We start from the raw sequence: 20,950 nt of genomic DNA, 5'->3' as shown, positions 1-20,950 counted from the left end.
GCACGCTCTTTGACGAACTCACGCAGGTGTTCCTGGCGTGTTGCCAATGCGGGCACGTGGTGGAGGAGCGTGGAGGATGCCAGCGTACCCAGGCGACAGGCCTGGCGTTCGCGAGCCAAATGCAGGTGAATGATTCCGTGGCACTCAGGGGGGCCTGTCGTGTCTGACAAGGCAGAGAGAGGGGCGGCTCGCAACCCTCGAGGGAAAAACGACAAGCTTCGCCAATGGCACGCCAACAGCACGGTGTGTATAGAACCAATACGTTGGTTATTCAACACATGTTGGTTATGCTTTTCTTTTTGCTCATGTCTCAAACCCGCATTATGCTGGGGCCCGCTGCCGGCACCCAGAGTTGTCGCCTGCTGCACGTCCCAGACAGGTTTTATGCACCGTGCCTCTGCACCTTCTAGCGGCCTTCGATGAGCCTTCCAAATGCGGTCCATGCTGCGGATCCCAGCATGCCTCCAGGAACCGCTGAGTCGTCTGCGTGGTGGTGTTGCGATTGCATTGGAGTTGGAGCGGCATGCAGCAGGGAGCAGGGCACCCCCCCCCCCCCCCTCGATTGCTGGCCGTTGCCATTACTGTACGTACTTACCATACATGATTGCAACAAAGTCGCGATGCCGCCTTTGGTTGGTGCCAATTGATCCAAGTCGCGCGCTGCCCAGGTGGAGGTGCTGCCGCCGCCCGGGTTGTGGATCCTCATCTGTGCACGCACAAGAGGCGCTACATGCGCCTCAAACATGGCCGCAGGACTGCCCCAGCTCCTTGACAGCTAGCAGCGGCATACTAGCACGAATGGTAATGGTGAAGCTGTAGTGTCGCGAGCGCGAGATGAGCGCAAGGATAGGGCTGCTCCACAGTTGGCTGCGTCGCGATGCAGTGTGCACTGATGATGTGTATTTGAACGTGCCCTGCTCCATGCAGTCGGAGGGATGCTTGCCTTCTATCTAGCATCTACAGATCGCTGACACCAGAGACCGCACTACGAACCTAGAGATTTGGATCCGCGATCCCGCCAGCAATTCTTGCCGAAGACAGCAACGGCCAGCTCGCAGCGACAGGTAAGCCGCGCCATTTCCCATGCACACAGTCAGCCGAAGCCGAACTGACAGTAAGAGAAACAGCGGACAACAACCCCCCCTTCTAACCCTTCTAACACCCCCTCGTTTCTTTTGCCGGCCTGTAGGGAGACGGTGGATGCAATATTGTTGGGCGAAAGCAATCTAATCAGCCCATCGGCCCAAAGCCTTGTCGAACGTCACCAACGTCACTAGTCGGTCAACCACGCGCATCCGGCTCGTTACATATTCCAACGGACACGGTGTTGCCCCTGCCGAGTTAACTTTCCGGACCGTACAAGGACCAGGACCAGGACCCAGTCAGTACCAGCAACTCTGCCGGTCTCTCCTTGACTCTCTCTTTGTGCAAGAAAGAATAATCCGCCAGCGGTCAGCGGTTTCCTCGGCCCTCTCCGCCATCCCTGCTCCTTTCTCGGCCCAGGCCAGAGACTTGCGACTTGCGCAGAGACAGCGTTCGTGCGGTGAGACTGCTTCTGGCTGGCCGTTTCACTCGCTTCCCACGGCAGGCTGCATAGGCTTGTCCATCAGTCGCGGGCTCAAGACAACATCTGGTGCAGGCTTCCGGGCGCTTTGACGTCGGCGCATCTGCCTGCACATCGTGGTCCCTTTTTGTTGACTAGCGCTACGAGGGATCCACCTCCCACCCTATTGGCTCTAGCGTCATTTCAACTTTCTGGGCAACTACGCGCATCGAGGAAAGAAGTACCTGCAGTACTTTCCAACACCACGTCCCCCCATCACCGCCATCCCCTGCCCCGACCTTCCACCAGCCTATATCTATCTCAGGTACGTACTGCTCTACCCACGCTTTGCATTCGCCCCGTGCATCCCGCGCACTCCCGTATTAGGCCCTTCTCACCGCTCCACTCCCCTTTTCGACTCGTCAGACGTGGCCAGCGTTACTGCCAGACCGTCAAATTTGTTACGCGCCACTGCCTCTATTGTTGCCAGCTGCTCGTTGCCACCACGCCAGTTCTCCCACAAGACTGACCTCGCCATCTAGTGCAACCGCTGCATTGACCTGAGCGCGGTCTGATCGACTTCTCGACGCCTACCACAAGGACCACCAACACCACTGCCTTTCCAGCGTCGTTGATCGATCCCATCATCACAGTGCGCCTGCGACTGCGAGGCCAACCAAAAGCCCGCTCCCACCTAAACCTGGTGCGCACCGTCCCGTCTTTTGCTCGTCGGGCCTCTAGTGCCCTTGTCGTCTGCCGCCTAGCGGAGCGCCCTTCTTGAAAGAATGGAGCTGGACACGATTCTGAACGCGAGATTAACAGCATCCCTAGGAACCGGAGCCCCCTACACCATGCAACACGCAATGCAACAACAACACTTTGGCGCACCGCCGTCGTACCTCAACGGCGGCCACATCAAGTCGGAGAACGGCTCTGAACGTGGCGTGTCGCCTCACCCTTCAGACTCGTCGCGTTACTCGTCGCAGCAACCGCAGCAACAGCTCCCCTCCTACCCTTCGATTCCCCAACAGCACATGAACGGCCTGCGTTACCCTTCACCCTCGCAAATGCAGGCCCCTATGCCCATGCTGAACAACAGCAACTACATTCCCACTCCCCCAGAGCACACATACGCCCAGCAACAGCAATTGCCAGATGCTCAAGTCGGCCACCAGCACAACGGTGGCCGCCCTGCGTCTGACACGGGTCCGCCCAAGGCTTTCGCATGCTCGACTTGTGGTAAAGGCTTCGCGCGACGCAGTGACCTTGCACGTCATGGTAAGGAAGCTTGGACCGCAACACCAAAAGCAATGCACTGACACCGCCTGCAGAACGTATCCACAGCGGTATCCGCCCTCACGTATGCGACTATCCCAACTGCGGCAAGCAGTTCATCCAGCGCTCCGCCCTGACCGTTCACCAACGTGTCCACACCGGTGAGAAGCCTCACATGTGCGAGCGATGTGGAAAGGTAAGCTCTTTGTATCCCATCTGTAATTTTCAACCGCTAACAACGTCAAGCCCTTTAGCGACTCCAGTTCGTTGGCCAGACATCGTCGCATTCACTCTGGCAAGCGCCCGTACAAGTGCCCATATGCCGATTGCCAGAAGACTTTTACGCGTCGCACCACTTTGACCCGTCACCAGAACCACCACACTGGTACTGTTGAGGAAGCTGCCGCCGCCACTGCTGCTGCTCTCGCTTCGCGTGCTTCTCAGTCCAGCAGGACTGGTCGCTCAGATGGCGGTGACTACTCTGAGACAGCTTCACCGCTAGGAACACCGTCCCCCAACGACCGCACCCTCTCCCTCTCGCCCGCTAACGGGATGCCTGCTGGCGGCATGCCTGGTCTGCACCGTCAAGGTTCCGACTACGCGTACATGGGCGGCATGAACGTCCCTCCTCACATGCGCCACGAGATGCCGCAGCCTAGCCCGCGTGCCTCCCCTGCGCTTACGGCACAGTCGTACGCATCCAACGTGAGCGGCTCTCGCCCGGCAATTACATCTCACCCCAGCGCGTATGGCCCGCCCCCGATTCTTGAGCCACCGGCGTCTGCAAACCACGGTCAGTCTGGAGGTACCTCCAGTGCCAACGGAAGCCCGCACATGTCTACCATGGGCTGGCAATCACCTGGCCAACAAGCGCTCCCATCTCCCGGGGCCAATGACAATGGTTACGTCTACCCTGAGCCTCAGTACCAGGCTCAGAACGGCATGTACTACCAGCACAACAACATCCGCCGCCCAAACAGCACCGAACCAGATCATTACAACCCGAATCAACAGAGGATGGGCAACGAAATGTGGGCTCCTGCCGTCCAATAGACGTTCTCTATTAGGTCTATAAACACATCCTAGTATCCCATCAGATGCAATGCCTGGGCGGGTCTGGATGCAGAGTCAGATGGCTTGCTACGAGCCTGGCGAGACAATCTCGATGCAGGGCGGCACCATGGGTTGTCAGTTCCATCTGTAAAACTAATACATGCGAGTCCTTTACACTGGTGTTTTCGGCAAGCAGGACTTATACCCCTGTGTCTCAAAAATCTTCTTGCTGGTTGGCGTGTTATTGTTAGCCTCTAGGTGTAGCATGGCGGATTCCACGGGTCTGAGGGTTTTGAGCGCTCAGAGTCCATTTTGTATTTTCAACTTAGTTCGTTTCCTTTGTGCGAGTCTCTCCTCATTTCCATTTTGGTTTTATCGGGTGGCTCATTTCCAAGGTTTACTTCTATACGGTTTTCCGCTGGGAGTTCAATGCGGGACAGTAGGCGTTGGGCGTGCCTTACACAAAAGACCGGCAGGGGCGTCCCGGCATCGTTGGCCTTGATTTTTTTTCACCTGCAGGCAACTCTAGACTGGTACTTAATGAAGGATTTATATCCGCTTTTAGATCAATTATTCTGCACAAGTAGAGCGAAGAAAATGTTATTACAAGTAATGAAGAGTGATCCAAAGCAATGTCTGTGATTCCGGTATCGACTGTAAGGCCTTCAACCTTGAAAGGTTTCAATGATGCAATTGGGTCTCAAGTACGGTTCTCAACACAAACACAGTATCGATTGTGCTTGTGGAAGCTGGAAAGAAAGATGCCGTGCGACGGACGACAGCGACCAAGGCTTGCATCGCAATGGATGGCCACTTGAATAGATGTAGCACACTGATGGCGAATCGTACAGCTATACTTCATTGAGGGGGCGTGATTATGCCCATCGGCAGCTCGATTAGGCTCAGCGTGCTGGTAGCATTGCCTGATATACCCTAGAATTGCTGCCCAGGGGACTCAAGCTTCGTCAGCTCGTCGCAGCTCCGGATTGTGGCATTTGCAATTGCAGACGTCTAAAGCGTATCAGAACAGTCCACGTCAATGCAATGGCCAGGCCAGGACAGGACAGAGTTGCTTACTATTGTCGTGTTCACGTTCAACCATTTTACATGCACAACTATGTTCCTACCCAGGATTACGTCGTAGCGCTTTGACCCTTGAATTCGGCCGCTCGGCCCTGTCCCTTGGTGCTGCAGGTGGTCATCAGCGCACCAGCCTCGCATTACGTCTATCCACGACTCTCCTGCATGTCCATTTTACCCCGGCTTGCCACAACCCACACTGCCACACTACCCCATCTCACAATCACTGGGCGTTTAGTCGGGTAGGAATCGCTGCGCCGCACATTGCTCGAGCGCCATCTGATAAGCGGAACGTCATTAGCCCAGTGCAACACCCCCAAGCCGCAGCACTCCTCTTGCGACCTTGCCTGCCGCCAGCTCCGACCCAACGACACCACAAAGACGGAGCTTCCAGACCCGTCGCCAATATGAGTAAAATCGCGAGATCGGTCAAGAACGTGACCAAGGGCTATTCCCAGGTCGAAGTCAAGGTCCGCAATGGTAGGGATTGCCCCGAGAGCTCCACGTAGCGCGCAACTGACAATTGCAGCGACCAGTAACGACCCATGGGGACCTGTGGGATCAGACATGGCTGAAATCGCCCAGATCACCTTCAATAGGTACGATGGAACCCGTCGCTGCAGACGCCAAGCTAACGGCTACTCAGCTCGACCGACTTCTACCAGGTCATGGACATGCTCGACAAGCGACTCAACGACCGAGGAAAGAACTGGCGTCACGTCCTCAAGTCGCTCAAGGTGCTTGACTACTGTCTGCACGAGGGCTCAGAGCTCGTGGTGACATGGGCGCGCAAGAACATCTACATCATCAAGACATTGCGCGAGTTCCAGCATACGGATGAAGACGGCCGAGACGTCGGACAAAACGGTAAGCGCATCTCACCCCGTCCAGAGTTTACGTTGCTAAAGTATGTACAGTGCGCATGGCCGCCAAGGAGCTGACTTCGCTCATCCTCGACGAAGAAAGATTGCGCGCCGAGCGAGCCGACAGGAAATCGTGGAAGTCGCGAGTGACGGGCATCGAAGAGTACCCTGGAGGCGGACATCGTGTTCCGGATCACGGCGATGGGAGGCATCCACGAAACGGCGACCCGCGCCGTAATCGCAGAACCGAAGAAGAAGACTTGGAGCTCAGGCTAGCGCTCGAGGCCAGCAAGAACGAAGCAGAGGAAGAGAGGAAGCGTCGGGAACGTACGTCAAGGGCCGAGGAGACGGACGACGACTTAGAAAAGGCCATCAAGCTGAGCAAGGAGGAGGAGGAGCTGCGCCGGAAGGAGCTCGAGCAGACCAACGCAGACCTACTATTCGGCGAGACTACCGTGCAGCCAACCGCATACCAACCCACAGGCAACAACCAAGGCTACCAGCAACAAGGCCAGGTGGACTGGTTTGGCAACCTTGTGGACCAGAGTCAGCAACAGCCACAAAACACCGGTTTCCTCAACAACGCGTACTCTCAGCCTACTGGAATGCAACCTCAGCAGACGGGCTTCCAGAACGGATTTGGCGGTTACGGTGGCTTCCAGCAGCAGCAACCGGGCTTCGACCAGTTTGGCCAGCCGCAACAACAGCCCCAGCAATTCATGCAGCCCCAGCAGACCGCCTTCAACAACAACCCATATGGTCAGTTTGGAGGTTTTGGGGACATGGGTCAGCAACAGCAGCAGCAGCAGCCAGACCAAAATGCACTCCAGCCTGGTAGCCATAACCCGTGGGCCAGTAACAACAAGCCTCAGGAGTCTCTGATGCCACAGCCGACGGGCTCCAATAACCCGTTCGCCCAGTCTTTCAACCGACCACAGCCCACTCAGACCTTCACGCAACCAACGCTGAACACGTTGAGCGAACAGAAGACAGCGCAGCCGCAGTTCAGCAACACGTCTTTCAACACCCCAACGGCCTTTTCACCGCAGCAGACAGCGCAGCCACAACAGCCCAAGAAGGAGATGGATCCAAACGCCGCTCGGCTTAACGCGCTTCTCGCAACAGGAGAGGGACAGGATACATTTGGTAATGTTGGAAACATGCGTATTCCCGCTCAGCATACAGCACCTGGAACGTTTGTCAACTCGGCTGGTGCAGGCTTGAACAGGGTCAATGCAAATGCCACAGGCAACAATCCCTTCCTCAACTCTCAGTTTACAGGGATGCCTCAGCAAAACCGCCTTATGCCTGCCCAGACAGGCCCAGCAAACAACTTCGGCGCCAATCCTTATGGCAGCGCCAATCCATTTGGTGCGCAGCCACAGCAGCAGCAAAACCGACAGCCTGGTAGCAACAACTTAATAGACTTATAAGGCAGCCAGTGCCGTCCGGCCGCCCAGGATTGTTGCATTTGTCCGTCCCCGTCTGGGCAAAGGCTTCATGGGCACAAAGTCAGTGTGGATGGGTAGAGCGTGGAGGACGATGTGGATGAGTATGCAGTCGTTTTGATTCCCTTATTATTACTTTCCCGACCAAGGCGAATTGCAAAGATGCAAGACGCGAGTCTGTGACGGCTATTGTAGATACAGTTCGATGTCACTTGTTCAACAGACGAAGATCATGTCATTTGGTATCGTGATGCTTGGTGTTTTCCATAGAGAGTATGCCCCACTTGCCAAATGTAATGACTTCTTTTTACGAAGTTCTCTGGTCCGTCCACAATATATGTACACTGCTCAATCAGCGGTCATGAGATTTCGTGCCCACAAGTACATGTTTCATCGTATTGCCACGTCATGAAACTCGGATTATCTGAATCACGTAGTTCTCTTCCACCCACTCGGGTGTCATAAAATACGGGACATACTAGTGTAAGAAAGCCACTGTAGTCGCCAAACACGTCTATTAAGTGCTTACCCACACTGTCCAGTATTCTATGTCACCTAGGTGCACCAGGAATTTTTCTATCACCTACATGAATAATGTTCATGACGACACGTGACGCAATTGTCATGTGTATTGGCTGATGACAGATGTGCTAGCCGGTATTCATACGCGCTATTGCGATGGTCTGACCCCGCAACTTGCCCACCTCTCGACTTGGAACCCGTGGACCCAAGTCCCCCCGCCGTTTCCGGCTCGTGCCCTCCTTACACCATTTTTGTTTATGCCGAAACACATTTTTGCTATCGGTACCCACGCGCCTTGTCTAGTTGGAGTCGACCTTAACCCTGTCCGGAGTCGCTAAACCTCACCCTTTATCCATTTTACATCACGCAAACTTCACAGGCTCGACGCGTCGCCCGCACCCACCGGCGTCACGTTTGCGCACAAACGGACAGGCAAAACTGCGGCAACAGCTACTGTTCTAACGCGACATTCGAACATACAATATTGGATAGCACCCGAATACAAAACGATGGAACCCCGAGTCCCACGCGCAATGCTCGGCAAGAGGAAGCGGCAAGGCGAAACAAGTGACGAAGACGAGCCTGTATGCCAGATTGAGGACACGGTACTTAAGAGGTCGCGCACGCAGCATTCAGCAAACGAAGATAAAGTCGAGGGCCAACCTCCTGTTGCCGGGCCCGCCACTGCCTGCACTCGAAGCGGTCTCCTAACGCCTGAACGCAGCACCTTGACAGAGTCACAACTCACAAATCCTCCTCCTGTTGTTGACACCCAAAGCATGTCAGAGAAGCCATTTCCCTTTATGCGACTCCCTGCCGAACTCCGTGTCCACATCTACCACATGGCCCTCGTGCGTGAGGAGCCGCTCAGCCTGCATGCCGACCGCGCCCCCGAGAAGCCTGACGAGCTTGTATGCGCCTTGCCGGGTGATGAACTATATGATGGGAACCAGATGTGGCAACAGAGTATTGTGGTTTCGCGCCCGCATGGTCCCCAATTCACGCGACACAAAAACTCTGGATATGAACGGTACCCACTAAGTGACCCTATCGTGCCGGAAATATTGAGGCTTGACAAGCAGATATACAAGGAAGCACGCCAGGTGCTCTATAGCGACAATGTCTTTACTCTCAATCTGACAAGCGGCATTCATACCTTGTCTACACTCCATCAGCGCTCCCGCAGCCTTATCAAACACGTCGTCCTTACCATACCCTCACACCACGATATCCTCGATGGGTTTGCAGATCTCGTACGCCTTGGTTTACGCTACTGTTGGGGTCTCAAGACATTCAAAATCATCCTACAAGCTAGTCTTCCAGATGATGGAAGAGTGACGGGCGCAACGAGCGTATACGCCAATGCTTTCCATATACTGAGGTGGCTACCTAGGGGCTGCAATGTTGGGTTGGAGGGTAATGTCAGCGACACGGTTAAGAAAGTTGTTGCCGAAGAGGGAAGACTACAAGCTGTGCTTGATGAGGTGAGTTACTTTGTCTTGGGCTGAAATGAGGCATTAAATCTGACATTAGGCAGGCAAGTTACTTGAAAAGGCAACATCAGATGCCTGAGCGTCACTAGTAGTGTGTCGCGGCTTGAGATGTGCAGTAAGCTCGTAGAGGCGACCCTGAAGATGTGGTATAGCTGATGGGATATGTGTTGCCTTGGGTCATCCTTTGACCGATGTTATATTCCTGTTGGGTGATGTTGGGCTTCGTCCACTTTGACTCGCTCCTTGTATTGAGCATTGAGTATTTCCTGTGTTCCACGGCAATCTCCTCACTATGTGAGTCTTGTTTTCTGAACTATCATGTCTTCTGCTGCAAGATCCAGGGACATGGATATTCAGGGTAGGCTGACTGTTTTCATTTTATTATAAGACTCTGCAAGCGACTCTTTTGTGGCTATCTGTACATGTCCAAGATTATTCCAAGCTATTCCTGGTCTGCATTGTAGGATGTCCAGGTCTTCTGGGCACATTGAGAAGGGGAAACTGTGCCTGCGAAATCAGCACGGTAGCGACCCATGATGGCTTTTTCCATCCAATCTCGGTCAAAGTTGCGTAAGAACAGCGGAAGAGGTTTGAGGAGCTTCGTCAGTACGTCGTATGTTTTCTCGATATAACCCACCTGGAATAGACACAGGAGCGGTGTGTTTGAAACAGCCAGGCGTATCAAATTGTATTATTGGACCTTGAAGCATATATCGCCCAGACTAGAAAGACCAAGAAACTTTGTTTTCGCAGTACCTCACAGTACTTTACCGTAAGCGCATGTCTGAGGTGATGGCGGTCTGAATGTCTGATTCCAAGGTAGCTGGGAGTAACAGGACGGAGTGGAATGCCGTATCACGATAGAAACCACGCAATTAAACATAGATCAGTTCCATCAGTGGTTCAAAAGGCGGGGTGAGATACGCGTTCCTTCTTGCTTATGCATCATCTAGCTGCGGCTACAATTGGCTAGCACCTTACGACGTCAGGCCGCCACAGACATAGCCCCATTCAGCTCAACAGATTCGCATCGTTCTAAGCTGTGCATGAGTCACGCTTTCCATTGTACTGTCTCATCTGACGCATGCTTTCTTTCGTCATGGCCACGAGAGCCGCCTCGCGGCTGCCGAGCCGATGGCGAGAGCCTCAGTGTCACCTCACATTACTCCGCCTGCTCACGTGTCCATCCATTCATCACGGACTAAGCTCGGATCGGACATGACAGATAAATCTGTCAGTTGATTGCCAACATTAATCATCTAGTGCATCTAATCGAGAAATAAGTAACCGCGGATGGTTGACTGATATAGTGGCTACGCGACATTGCCATTGGCATTTACTGTGTAAACAGGGCCCGCGAACATGACTAACAGCTTAGAGACAGGAGGAGTGCCATCTGGGCTGTGATTTTTGATGATCACATTATGTTGCTTTGCGGCAAAACTAAGCTCAGGGTCGACAGCTGCAGGATTAAGTCGTGCCTTGGTTGCCCCCGCCGCTATTGCACTTGTTGCTATTCTTGTCGTGTTTAATCAGCAATAGCTAGGAAAAGCACGGCAGAGAACCATACTGATCTCTGGTTACGGCTAGCGAAAAAATTCCGGGGTCGGTTTCTCCTCAAATGTAACCCTGCCCGTTCACATCGAGAAACTGATCGGCGGCTCATAAGGAAGCGGTTGCCAACATCTCCATCATGTCCATCGCATTTTCCCGGCTCCCGACTACATCTACTAGCATCATGAACCCCCTTGCTACCACGCTCTTGTCACAGTCCCCCTCAAGCACAGGCCAAAGATCCAACGTAGTCGGGGAAGACGAGGAACCAAGGAAGAAGCCGAAGAAGGTAAACAGCGAGATAAGAAAGCAGCAGAACAGAATAGCTTCACGAAACTATAGTGAGTTGACACTTGACTGCAATCACTCATTATAATCTCCTCTAATACGTCTTGACACAGGGGAGAAGCGCAAACGAAAGCTACAATACCTCCAACAGTTGATCAAAGACGACTCGGACGGTCAGCAAGAAACAGAGCTCTCACCTGAGCCACGCAAAGTTTACGCGCGCTCGATCTCAGCGGACTACGAGTTCGCGGGACCAAGTTCGTCACCTTATCCTACACCGTCCGTCAGTGACTTCAGTTCGGTGCACGCAAACAGCACAGTTGCACCGGACCCTATCTTGGCAACCAATACCGCTACTTTCAATACACACAACACCACGGTGGCACCAACGTATCCTCTCTATCCCCAAAATTGGAGTGCGCCCATTTACCCCCATCATACACCAGCAAGCGTTGGCTGGAACAACACACCTACATGGGCACCAGCACCAGAATACACTCCACAGCCCGCACCTCGCTCACCAATGTATCCATATGTTCACCCGCAAGCACAAGCAGTGTTTGAGCGGGCGCATACGCCTTCACACCAGACCCAGCAATTCCTGGCCAACACTGCCGCCTATGATCACGGCGCTTCCTACGGGCTCCAACACCAGAAGCTCAACAATCCTAACGTGAGTTTGCCTACCTCCTCGCCCTACTATCAGGCACACCACCCTGGACCGCATTGAGGTTTGCACTTCACCTGACAGTACACGGGGCGTAAGCAGCGAGTGTGCTGACACAATTTGCAGTATTTCATCGGTCATGAAACCACTTTCTTTGAGCGCTCTGTCTACATCTGAAGACAGACCCATCAACTACGCCCATGGCTTGCTCGACCAGCAGCCTCAGCCAAGCCTATGCGCAGAATTCCCCACATACCGAGATCAGCGAGTACAGTAAGCAGCAACCAAGACCAAAACCTTGATGAATGAATAGAAAGTTAAGCTTCCGCCAATCGTTACATCCAGCTGGAACCTGCCGCACCTACGCCATCTAACGCCACCATCTCACTTATCGCCAGCTGGCTGTCCAGCACACTTCCCACATAGTTACCTTACTCCTTCCAGGAGGCCTCGTCTCCACGTTGCACTGCCCGCGGTAGCCCGCATAGCTTACGCCAAGCAAGGATTGTCACGTTCGACCACCGCATCACGGCTATCCGCCGTGTCAAGGTTCTTCGCTTACGTAGGGAGAAAGAGGGGCCACGCGGTCTGTCTAACTTTGCCCATATGCTCAGATTGGAACCAAGACTTTTACTGGACCACAAGCCGTCCCGAACCACACGATATAGAGTTTCGGCATTTCGGCACGCGACGTCGTGTTCGGTTTCCTTCTACTACCGATGAGAGCGTTTTACGTACGTACGCTACGGAGCTGGATGGATGCGGTGCTGCGCTGCGCTGGGCAACTCTGATTTGGTTCTGACGTCAGCTGACTCTGGACTTTCCCCCCACCGACGGCGGTGGTGCTCCCTCTTTCTGCATTGGGGGGGTCTATGATGTATTTCATCCATCCTTTCATCCACCTGCAAACTCTCGAGCTCGAGCCGAGCGGATTGTTGTGGCATGTAACCGTACCCGTTTCTGTTACATTGCTGCTGCTGCCTGCTCCACCGGCGTCTTTTTCGGTGTATATTTCAGTCAGTCAGCCAGCCAGCTCTCCTCGATGCTAGGCGCACTTCCTCTAGTCAACATCTTGAGCTACGCAAGGCAGGCAACACTGCCGCTCAAACTACAGTCGCTTGCGCATCAAGACTCCACGCGACTATTGCTAACGGCTGCGCTCAGCCACGCGGAATCGAGACCGTTGCGTAGACCCACCCTTCCAAGCTTCTCAAACTTGGCCGTTTAAAACGTTTCGCTGTTCGCCGTTTAACATTCCCCAATCTTCATGGCGCTAAACCCGATGTCTGTTTCAGCTGAGAAAGTGGGTCCGTAGACTATCGCTCTTGGGTTCTTGGATTCTTGGATGGACGTGTCCAAGTATCGCAGAGTTTTTTTTCTTCTTTTCAGCTGAGGCTGGTGGGCGGGATGTATACGGGTTACGGGATAGATAAACGGCGTGGCGTGATCGTTAGGGCGCCCGCACTATGCTGGCTAGGGGTGCTGTTTATCTAGGGAGGAGCGAATAAGCGAGTTTGCTATAGGGTTGTCTTGGTATAACAGTTACGTTGAGCAGATAGGGTTAGTAGAGCTGAGGATTTAAACTTGGGGTTTTCGGATGAGTGGGTAGATGGGAGGGAAGAGAGGAATAAAGAAGCGGATTGAGTATGCGCTCAGCTTAAGCGCGAATATAGATAGTATGGATAAGAGTGCGTAGCTAGCAGTCCGAGATACTTTTTTCGCTGTAAACAGTAGAGCTCAGCTCTTGTTTTCCTTTGCCTTCTTAATGTAGACTGTGTACGTTAAATAAAGACACTATTAGCACGGCGACGACGTTGTAATCTCCACATTCATAAACGATACGAGAGTAAGTAACAACGCATCTTAACCAATAAAAAAAACGTTCAGCTCTACACTAAGCTGTACTTCCACCTCCGCCTCTTCCTCCTCTTCCTCCTCTACCCCTCCTTCCTCTTCCTCCTCTCCTCCCTCCTCTCAGTACCACCCCCGGAGCCTGTGGAGGAGGTTGGTCCCGACTCCACCTCGGCCCCTTTCTCAAATCCCACCAATTTCCATCCAAATGCCTCCCCTCGGCCACATTCTTCCTATCTCTAACCATCGCCGGCGACGCTACACCGCCTTGAACCAACAACTGCATACCCAGGCCCTCCTTGGTGCCTTGTTCGTACATTCCCAGATTGAGCACGTCTTGGTTGGGGTTGAAGGAAGCGGCCAGGTCGATTTTCTTGGCGTCACCGTCATAGTAGACGATGGAGTTCGAGAGCATGGAGTCGGGGTGCTGGTCTGCGATGCCGTGAAAGGTGAGGGCTTCAAGCACGCCTTCGAGGCCGGCGTAGAGGTTTTGTGATGTGGGTGATGGGATTGAGAGACTGTAGACGGGGGAGTCGTCGCGGACCCGGGAGTAGTCGTGCCGGTAGGCGTTACGGGGTGGAGGGATGCGAGGGTTGAGGTAGACATTCCAGCCGCCGCTGATGGTTGAGGCTTGTGTTTTGGTCGAGTTAATGGTGGACTTGGTTGGAGCTTTGGGTTTGGTTGGCGAGGCGATGGTGTGGTATGCGTGGGAACCGGAGATGCGCATGTCGAACACTTTGATCATGCTGTGCATGGATACTCCTGATACTATGCGTTCGAGACCTTGGGCAGCGAGCGAGTATACTGGTGAGTCGTTTGTTGGGTCCCAGAACATGGGTTCGCAGGCTTTTAGTGAGCGCATGTCGTGCAGTCTGATGATGCCATCGTAACCGCCAGAAAGGAAAGTGTTGCCTGCATCTGATCCACCCTGTGCTGTGGTCGGAATGGGTAGTACGGGATAGACCGAATTAGGTCGCGGAGATGCTGTATTAATGGCGGTGATATTGAACTTGCGAAGAGGCTGAGGGAGTAGTCCGTCGGGTCCAATCTGGTAAACCTCGATGGGTGCTATGTTAGGGCCTAATCCTATAACAACCCTATCTTCCGACAAAAACTCGCAAGACCATATTCGACCATACGGTGGGTCTTTCGAGATTCTCTTGACCTCCGAGGATGGCGCGATTGGATGCTCAGAGAAGCGGTCGCGGTTTATATGATAGATAGCGAGTGATGAATCTGCGAGTACTGCAGCCAGCATTGGCATGCCTGACGAAGATATCGAGATACTGTTGACGCGCCGCCTGTTTGTATCGTAGTTTTGAACACGGGTTTCGGCAAAATCAGGGCTTACACTGAGCAGCGATAGCTGGCCCGACGCAGTTCCAAAGACCATTTCTTCGCTGGCCAGATCCCGCTGGTGTGGTCGAAGTAGCTTCAGATCTGTGATGTCGTCTCGGCCTTCAAAGCTATCTGGTATCTTGTATGTGAACCACGTGTTCAAGTGTTTAAAGGCATCATAAACCCATGTTTGATCAGACGGTTGCTCCAGTCCTTCCTCTCTTCTTCTAATTTTTTCAATGTTCGCGCCCGTCTCTTTAGTTCTGAGCAGAATCTGTGTGCCGGCAGACCATGCAAGCACTTCCCTTCTTTCCCCCCATGCTCCGTAAATCTCTTCATAGCTGTCAATTCTAGGTTGGTATCCCATGGTTTGGCCCTGCGGGCCTCTCCACCGCTCAGGCTGCCATGTGTTCATGCTCATGATTTTTTCAGTGGGATCAATGTATCTGGCGACGAAACCTTTGCGATCCCAGTTCCGACATAGTGTTGTTAAGCCATGGACGGAATTACGAGCGTCTGTATCCAGCCCACCGAGCCCAAATCGTCCTTTGAGCAGGGCTTTCCATCCGTCAAGTTTTGCAAACTCATTCAAGCGCTGACTAGCTAAAGAAAGGTAAAGTAAGTCTCGCGGCCGTTCGAGATGGTTTGTGACTAGCGAAAGAATCTCATTTGGTAAGGTATCGAGGGTTGTCATTGCGTATGGAACGCCTTTCTCAGCGCGAGGATGACGCTGAGTATTAAGGCAGAAATGTTATGGGGTAGGAAAGATTAAGAATGTTAGTTGACATGACGGACTTTATAGCTATCATGTTTGCTGGCGGTTTAGAAAGTAAGTGAGTGACGGGGGTGATGACGACAGATTTCTCGCTTCGTGGCGTTGCACTAGCCACACGTCGACTCGTCGGAAGAGGAAGCTGTCAGTCACGTTGGCAGGGACGGCAACACGTGATGTGACTCTTGTTCAGAATGCATAAGGCGCGCAGTGTGACTCACGAATTAGCTATGCAGCAATCAAGCAAGGCTGGTCGTATTGACATTGCCGAACAGATTTAGCCGCCATTTCTTGACGACGCCATGGTTGCCACGCTACGACTAACGATCAACGCGTCCCTGCATGCACATGCCCCTTCTGCCGTTCGCATCACACTCTACAACTCAACAAGGGATCTAGGCCTGTGTTCGATCGTGTCTCTAATGTTGGAAGCATATCATCCCCAGCACGCGCTGTTGGCTGCGCAATAGTCGAGGATCGCCACTCTTCATCGCCTTTCCCACGCACACGGCATCTTCTCGGTGCTTCTCGGAGCAGCAGGCAATCCACGGACCGGACCAGGAGCTTCGGTTCCTGTCAGTTGGTAACCAGCCGCAAGTGTCAACCTCGGTCTCGAGTTGCGTTTCGCGCGCTGCTCGTCCATCGCAGCGACTCCTAACAGTCAGGTTTCTTCTTTTCATGCGGCCCACCGCAGTCTGATCCACGAGCAAGAATCGCGCGACGCGACGCTACAGACATGTCTGACGAGAAAGGGGTCTCTGCCCTAATTAGCGCCATCAGGACACTCCGAGATCGACTACGAAAGGACATCGACGGCTTACGACAGATTCACAATCGCTGGAGAGATGGCAACCCGTCTGCGATGAATCTGATTGCCCAATTGACGGCATTGAAATCCAACCTCGGAAACATCCAGGACTGGTTGAATTGTGCCGTTCAAGATCTGCACCCGCAGCTACTGTCCGATTTGGATTTACTGACGCATTCTTGCGAAGTACTCGTACGACATGCAGATTGCCTAAATGAGCGCCTTAGATATCCAGATCATGGGGCTGTCGATTGCGCTGCAAAGATGAAGTACAAACTTGCTAGTAGGACCATGGACCGACTGCAGACAGTTGCCCAGCGACAAAGCGATGCTGTGACGTTGTTGCTTGCGGCATGCAACTGGTGAGTGACTGAAGTACTGTCTCAATGTGGTGATCTAACGCCACATAGTACCGCTCAAGCACAGCGCAAAATCCTGCTGCACAAGAGTCGCCAGATCAGAAAGGAAGATGCAGCAAACCTCAGAACCCTTTCACAGTCCTCAAGATGGAATGGTAGCTGTATCACAGGCCTCACACAATTGTCGCGTTTCGTCCAGTGGCTCAGAGTCATCTTACATATCAAACCTTCGCGCAGTGACCTTGAAGGCGCGATCTCACCTACTGACGAAGAATACGAACAATACGCAGCAGCGGACCGATCTGAAGCGATAGACCGTGCGTTGCAAAGAGCAGCTGATAGTCTTCAACACGAGACAAAACTAGTTCTTCTAGGCGGCGTCAACAGTGGAAAAGACCTCATCATGCATCAACTAAAAGTGCTATACGCTGAGGGTTATTACTCCGCAGAGGAGCGCATGAATTACCGTTGTCAAGTCTACCAAGTTGTTTACGCGCTGATTCACTCCATCACCACTTTGTTGAAAGACACTGGTGTCATACTCCCTGCTGAGCTTAATCCAGACTTCGCTATCTTACTGAACGAACTGGATGCGGGCACGGAGAACTTCACACCTGAAGTTGTCAAGGCCATTACTAGGATCTGGTCTTGCTCCGAGTTTGCCAGGATCTATGTCAAGAATTTCGAGATCGAATTTCCGCAGTATGCTCCGTACTTTGCACAGGAGATACCACGCATCGCTGAGGAAGACTATATTCCCATCGAGGCAGACATCATACGACTCAACCAATCCATGCGCGGTATCAAGGAACTGCGCTTCAATTGGGACGAGCTAGATGTCCACCTATTCAATATCAAAGGATATGTTCCCCAGCATTTCCGCGAACGCTGGTTTCACCAATTGGAAGGCGCTACATCGCTCATCTACGCAGTGGACATGTCTCTATACGATAAGCCCAATTCACAACGAGCAGGCGAATCCCTCTTACTCAATGAGCTAGCAGCCTTTGAAAGCTGGGTCAACGAACCAGTTTTCGCCGAATCATCCATAATACTCATTCTTAACAACTTCAACCGCTTCATGGGGAAGATGCCATACTCGCCTTTGGAAAAGGTGTTCCCAGATTACGTATGCAATGAGTCTGATCCAGAGAGTTCGGCTCGCCAGTACATCCTCCGCCGGTTCAAAAACATGAACCACCAGGGATTACCCATTTACTCGTTCTGGGTCGATCTCGACGCTAGCGATAACAAGCAACTGTACGAGGCGCTTAAGATTACAATTACGCAAATCCAGCAGCGGAAAGGGATAACCGAGAGATCGTGTGCTGGTACCACAGCTACCGAATCGAGTGTGCCGTCTAGTAACAAAAGCGTCACACATATTTTGAGACCAAGTAGGAGTAGAAGTTTTTCGAAACTGAAACTACAAAACGACCGACTAAGAGTTTTTGATCCTATGCCAGGCGAAGGCAGCATGGGATCGAGTACACGGTAGACGTTTATTGGAAGAGAGAAATAGACAGCTTGCGACTAGCCCAGTCGATTCTCCTTGAGTTACTATTGCGGGCGTTTCTGGATACGGGATACCATTGTGCGAATTTTATTTTGGAACTAGATAGAAGCGAGCACAGCGATGATTGAAGCATGCACGTAGGTCGAGAGGAAAGGACTGTAGATTTTCTTTGCATACTAATACATCCACAACATCGAAGGTTCATATGTCTAAGCCGAAGATCCTAATATCCCTAGACCCTCATGTCCCCACGCAACACGTAACCTTTCTCTGACTAGCTTCGTCCATCAGATACCCGATGCGTCACAGAGTGGACAGTGATGGCAGGTGGCCCGCCTTTGCGACTCCTTTCTATGCATCCACACACTGTTGATCAAGACGGCGAGAAGAACGCAGAGCATGATCTTCGTGGCGAAGTCTGGAGCTGACTGTCCACATAAGTTCCATGTACCCGGTCGTTCTCCAATTGACCCATGATGGCGACCCTTGGTGGTAAGTGCCCAACGCTCCGGATTCAACTTTCATGGCCTTGTCTTTGTCGTCATCATCCTCACTCCAGCTGTTTTCGTATTCGTGTCGCTTTCAATTTCCATGTACAGATCGATTTTCCGCAGGTGTCGCCGGTGGAATCATTAGGCCACATACGCTCAATGAGATAGGTGTAGAAAGCGTGTTATTTTTGGAACGCAGCTCGTGCTTCCAACCTCCCTGTTCGATGATAGCGATCTCTCGACTCGAACGCATAGCTTTTAAGAGGTCATTTGGTGGAGGGTCGGTGGTGTCGCTTCAGTTGCATCTTTCATTGCTGGAATTGTGATTGATCCAGGTAGAGTCAGGGGCTCAAATGGACTTGAAGGACAAATAGCGAGGGTTCATGTGCTCTGGGAACCGATATTCACTGTAGTCATTCAGCAATTGCTGCGGTGTGGTGATAGTCCATGGCGTGCTGGGTTCGCAACAGACATTGAGATCGAGCCCAACCGGTGAAGTGCGAAGTGAATTGGTTCACCCTCGCGAGGTAAATCTATTGTATCCCACTCAGTCTATATGAAATGAGTAGAACTAAGAAAATACATGCATTCTCATCGACGACGTATCAGGCATGCATGTTGCCAAAGGTCAAGATGGAGACACGTCCTCACATTATCCAAAAAGTAACAAAAAGCGCTTTTAAGAGGGGTTAATCAGCTAAACAGGTGTGTATGCTACGATAATAGTAGTCACCCAACAACGAGAATATAGTATGATGAGGGCGTGGGGATGTGAGCTCGGCCAACCTTCCCTAACTCCACAGGGGTGAAAGTACACCTGGTGGGGGCGGGGTAAGTCGCGTATCATCGTGTGATGCTCAAGCTCCACGAGCTCCACCAAGCTTCTGTGACCACGGACGTCTGTGGTCCGAAATCATGGATTAAAAAGCATTGCTCCATATCGGAAAGACGTTGAGGTTTTTGGCTATACGTGCTAAACTTACTACCAAAACAGCAATAACCCTTCATCCTAGCCTACAATGACGGACAAAGCAGATGAACGCGCTGCGCTCGTCAACAGACAGTTGCCAGAAATGACACTGTCGACAGCAGAGAATCCCCTCACTGCGCCCCGACCTCCTCCAGAGGACCTTTCTGCGGCACAGAGAGCTCAGTATAGGTTCGAGGTCAAGGGCAATGCGATCAGTACGTGAACGCCTGCACAGGGTACAAGCCTCACTCCTACTGTCGCATGCAATCCATCGCTAGCTATGTAGCTAATGGAGTGAATATAGTCACTGGCGGTGCAGGTACACTTGCACTCGAAGCTGCCCAAGCCCTACTCGAGCACGGTGCCACCGGTCTCGCTTTGTGGGACATGAACCCTGACCAAGCCTTTGAGAGTGTCAAGACGCTACACTCCAAGTTCCCGCACGCACGTATAATCACCGAAGCCGTCGACGTCCGCGATGAGAACGCGATTGCGTCGGCATTAGAGAGCACGGTGAAGGTCCTCGGCAGCGTAGAGATGCTCTGCTGTTTCGCGGGGGTTGTGGGCTGTACACACGCCATCGAGATGGCGGCCGATGAATGGCGACGCACACACGATATCAACCTTACAGGTTCCTTCCTTTGCGCGCAAGCTGTTGCTAAGCAGCTGCGCGCTCAGGGGAGTGGTGGAAGCATTACATTCACAGCCAGTATATCCGCGCACCACACAAACTACCCACAGCCACAATGCGCGTATAACTCTTCCAAGACAGCGTTGTTGTCTTTGGCGAAGAGCTTGGCGGCAGAGTGGAGTAGTTATGGTATTCGGGTTAACTGCCTGAGTCCAGGGTACATGGACACGATACTCAACGATGGCGACGGCTTGATAAGAGCGCGCAAGAGCTGGAACGATAGGAACCCGATGGGACGCATGGGTCATCCATGGGAGCTTACTGGGCCACTGGTGTTGTTGTGTAGCAATGCAGGACGATACATCAACGGAACAGATATTATTGCTGACGGTGGGGCCATGGTATTCTAGAGAAGCGAACGCTTTGAA

The 20,950-nt window shown here is 52.6% G+C and overlaps 7 protein-coding genes across 7 annotated transcripts; 6 read left to right on the top strand and 1 right to left on the bottom strand.

Moving 5' to 3' along the window:
• Positions 1-2,328: 2,328 nt before the first annotated feature.
• On the top strand, positions 2,329-3,871 carry PtrM4_019490 (Zn-finger protein; the record flags this gene model as incomplete). Its single annotated transcript, XM_001931809.2, has 3 exons — positions 2,329-2,821; positions 2,875-3,014; positions 3,065-3,871. 3 exons carry the CDS (start codon positions 2,329-2,331, stop codon positions 3,869-3,871), a joined length of 1,440 nt encoding a protein of 479 aa, XP_001931844.2.
• Positions 3,872-5,358: 1,487 nt separating this feature from the next.
• On the top strand, positions 5,359-7,247 carry PtrM4_019480 (DUF3984 multi-domain protein; the record flags this gene model as incomplete). The annotated part of the gene is made up of 5 exons (XM_066103361.1): positions 5,359-5,431; positions 5,481-5,550; positions 5,598-5,818; positions 5,869-6,573; positions 6,628-7,247. The coding sequence occupies 5 exons, from the start codon at positions 5,359-5,361 to the stop codon at positions 7,245-7,247; spliced, it is 1,689 nt and encodes a 562-aa protein (XP_065965563.1).
• Positions 7,248-8,317: 1,070 nt separating this feature from the next.
• Positions 8,318-9,356, top strand: PtrM4_019470 (uncharacterized protein; the record flags this gene model as incomplete). Its single annotated transcript, XM_066103360.1, has 2 exons — positions 8,318-9,268; positions 9,318-9,356. 2 exons carry the CDS (start codon positions 8,318-8,320, stop codon positions 9,354-9,356), a joined length of 990 nt encoding a protein of 329 aa, XP_065965562.1.
• Positions 9,357-10,970: 1,614 nt separating this feature from the next.
• On the top strand, positions 10,971-11,963 carry PtrM4_019460 (bZIP-2 multi-domain protein; the record flags this gene model as incomplete). The annotated part of the gene is made up of 3 exons (XM_001931807.2): positions 10,971-11,172; positions 11,233-11,792; positions 11,913-11,963. The coding sequence occupies 3 exons, from the start codon at positions 10,971-10,973 to the stop codon at positions 11,961-11,963; spliced, it is 813 nt and encodes a 270-aa protein (XP_001931842.1).
• A 1,760-nt stretch (positions 11,964-13,723) lies between these two features.
• PtrM4_019450 (Pneumo-att-G multi-domain protein) lies at positions 13,724-15,669 on the bottom strand (the record flags this gene model as incomplete). Its single annotated transcript, XM_001931806.1, has 2 exons — positions 13,724-13,779; positions 13,926-15,669. 2 exons carry the CDS (start codon positions 15,667-15,669, stop codon positions 13,724-13,726), a joined length of 1,800 nt encoding a protein of 599 aa, XP_001931841.1.
• Positions 15,670-16,483: 814 nt separating this feature from the next.
• PtrM4_019440 (guanine nucleotide-binding protein alpha-3 subunit) lies at positions 16,484-18,412 on the top strand (the record flags this gene model as incomplete). Its single annotated transcript, XM_066103359.1, has 2 exons — positions 16,484-16,917; positions 16,966-18,412. The coding sequence occupies 2 exons, from the start codon at positions 16,484-16,486 to the stop codon at positions 18,410-18,412; spliced, it is 1,881 nt and encodes a 626-aa protein (XP_065965561.1).
• A 1,528-nt stretch (positions 18,413-19,940) lies between these two features.
• PtrM4_019430 (FabG, Dehydrogenase with different specificities (related to short-chain alcohol dehydrogenase)) lies at positions 19,941-20,932 on the top strand (the record flags this gene model as incomplete). The annotated part of the gene is made up of 2 exons (XM_001931804.1): positions 19,941-20,106; positions 20,196-20,932. 2 exons carry the CDS (start codon positions 19,941-19,943, stop codon positions 20,930-20,932), a joined length of 903 nt encoding a protein of 300 aa, XP_001931839.1.
• Positions 20,933-20,950: the final 18 nt, after the last annotated feature.

This window comes from Pyrenophora tritici-repentis, chromosome 1, assembly GCF_003171515.1.
Source record: "Pyrenophora tritici-repentis strain M4 chromosome 1, whole genome shotgun sequence".
Taxonomy (NCBI): Eukaryota; Fungi; Ascomycota; class Dothideomycetes; order Pleosporales; family Pleosporaceae; genus Pyrenophora; species Pyrenophora tritici-repentis.
The sequence above is the reverse complement of the archived record's forward strand: the minus strand, read 5'-3'. Positions and strand labels throughout refer to the sequence as shown.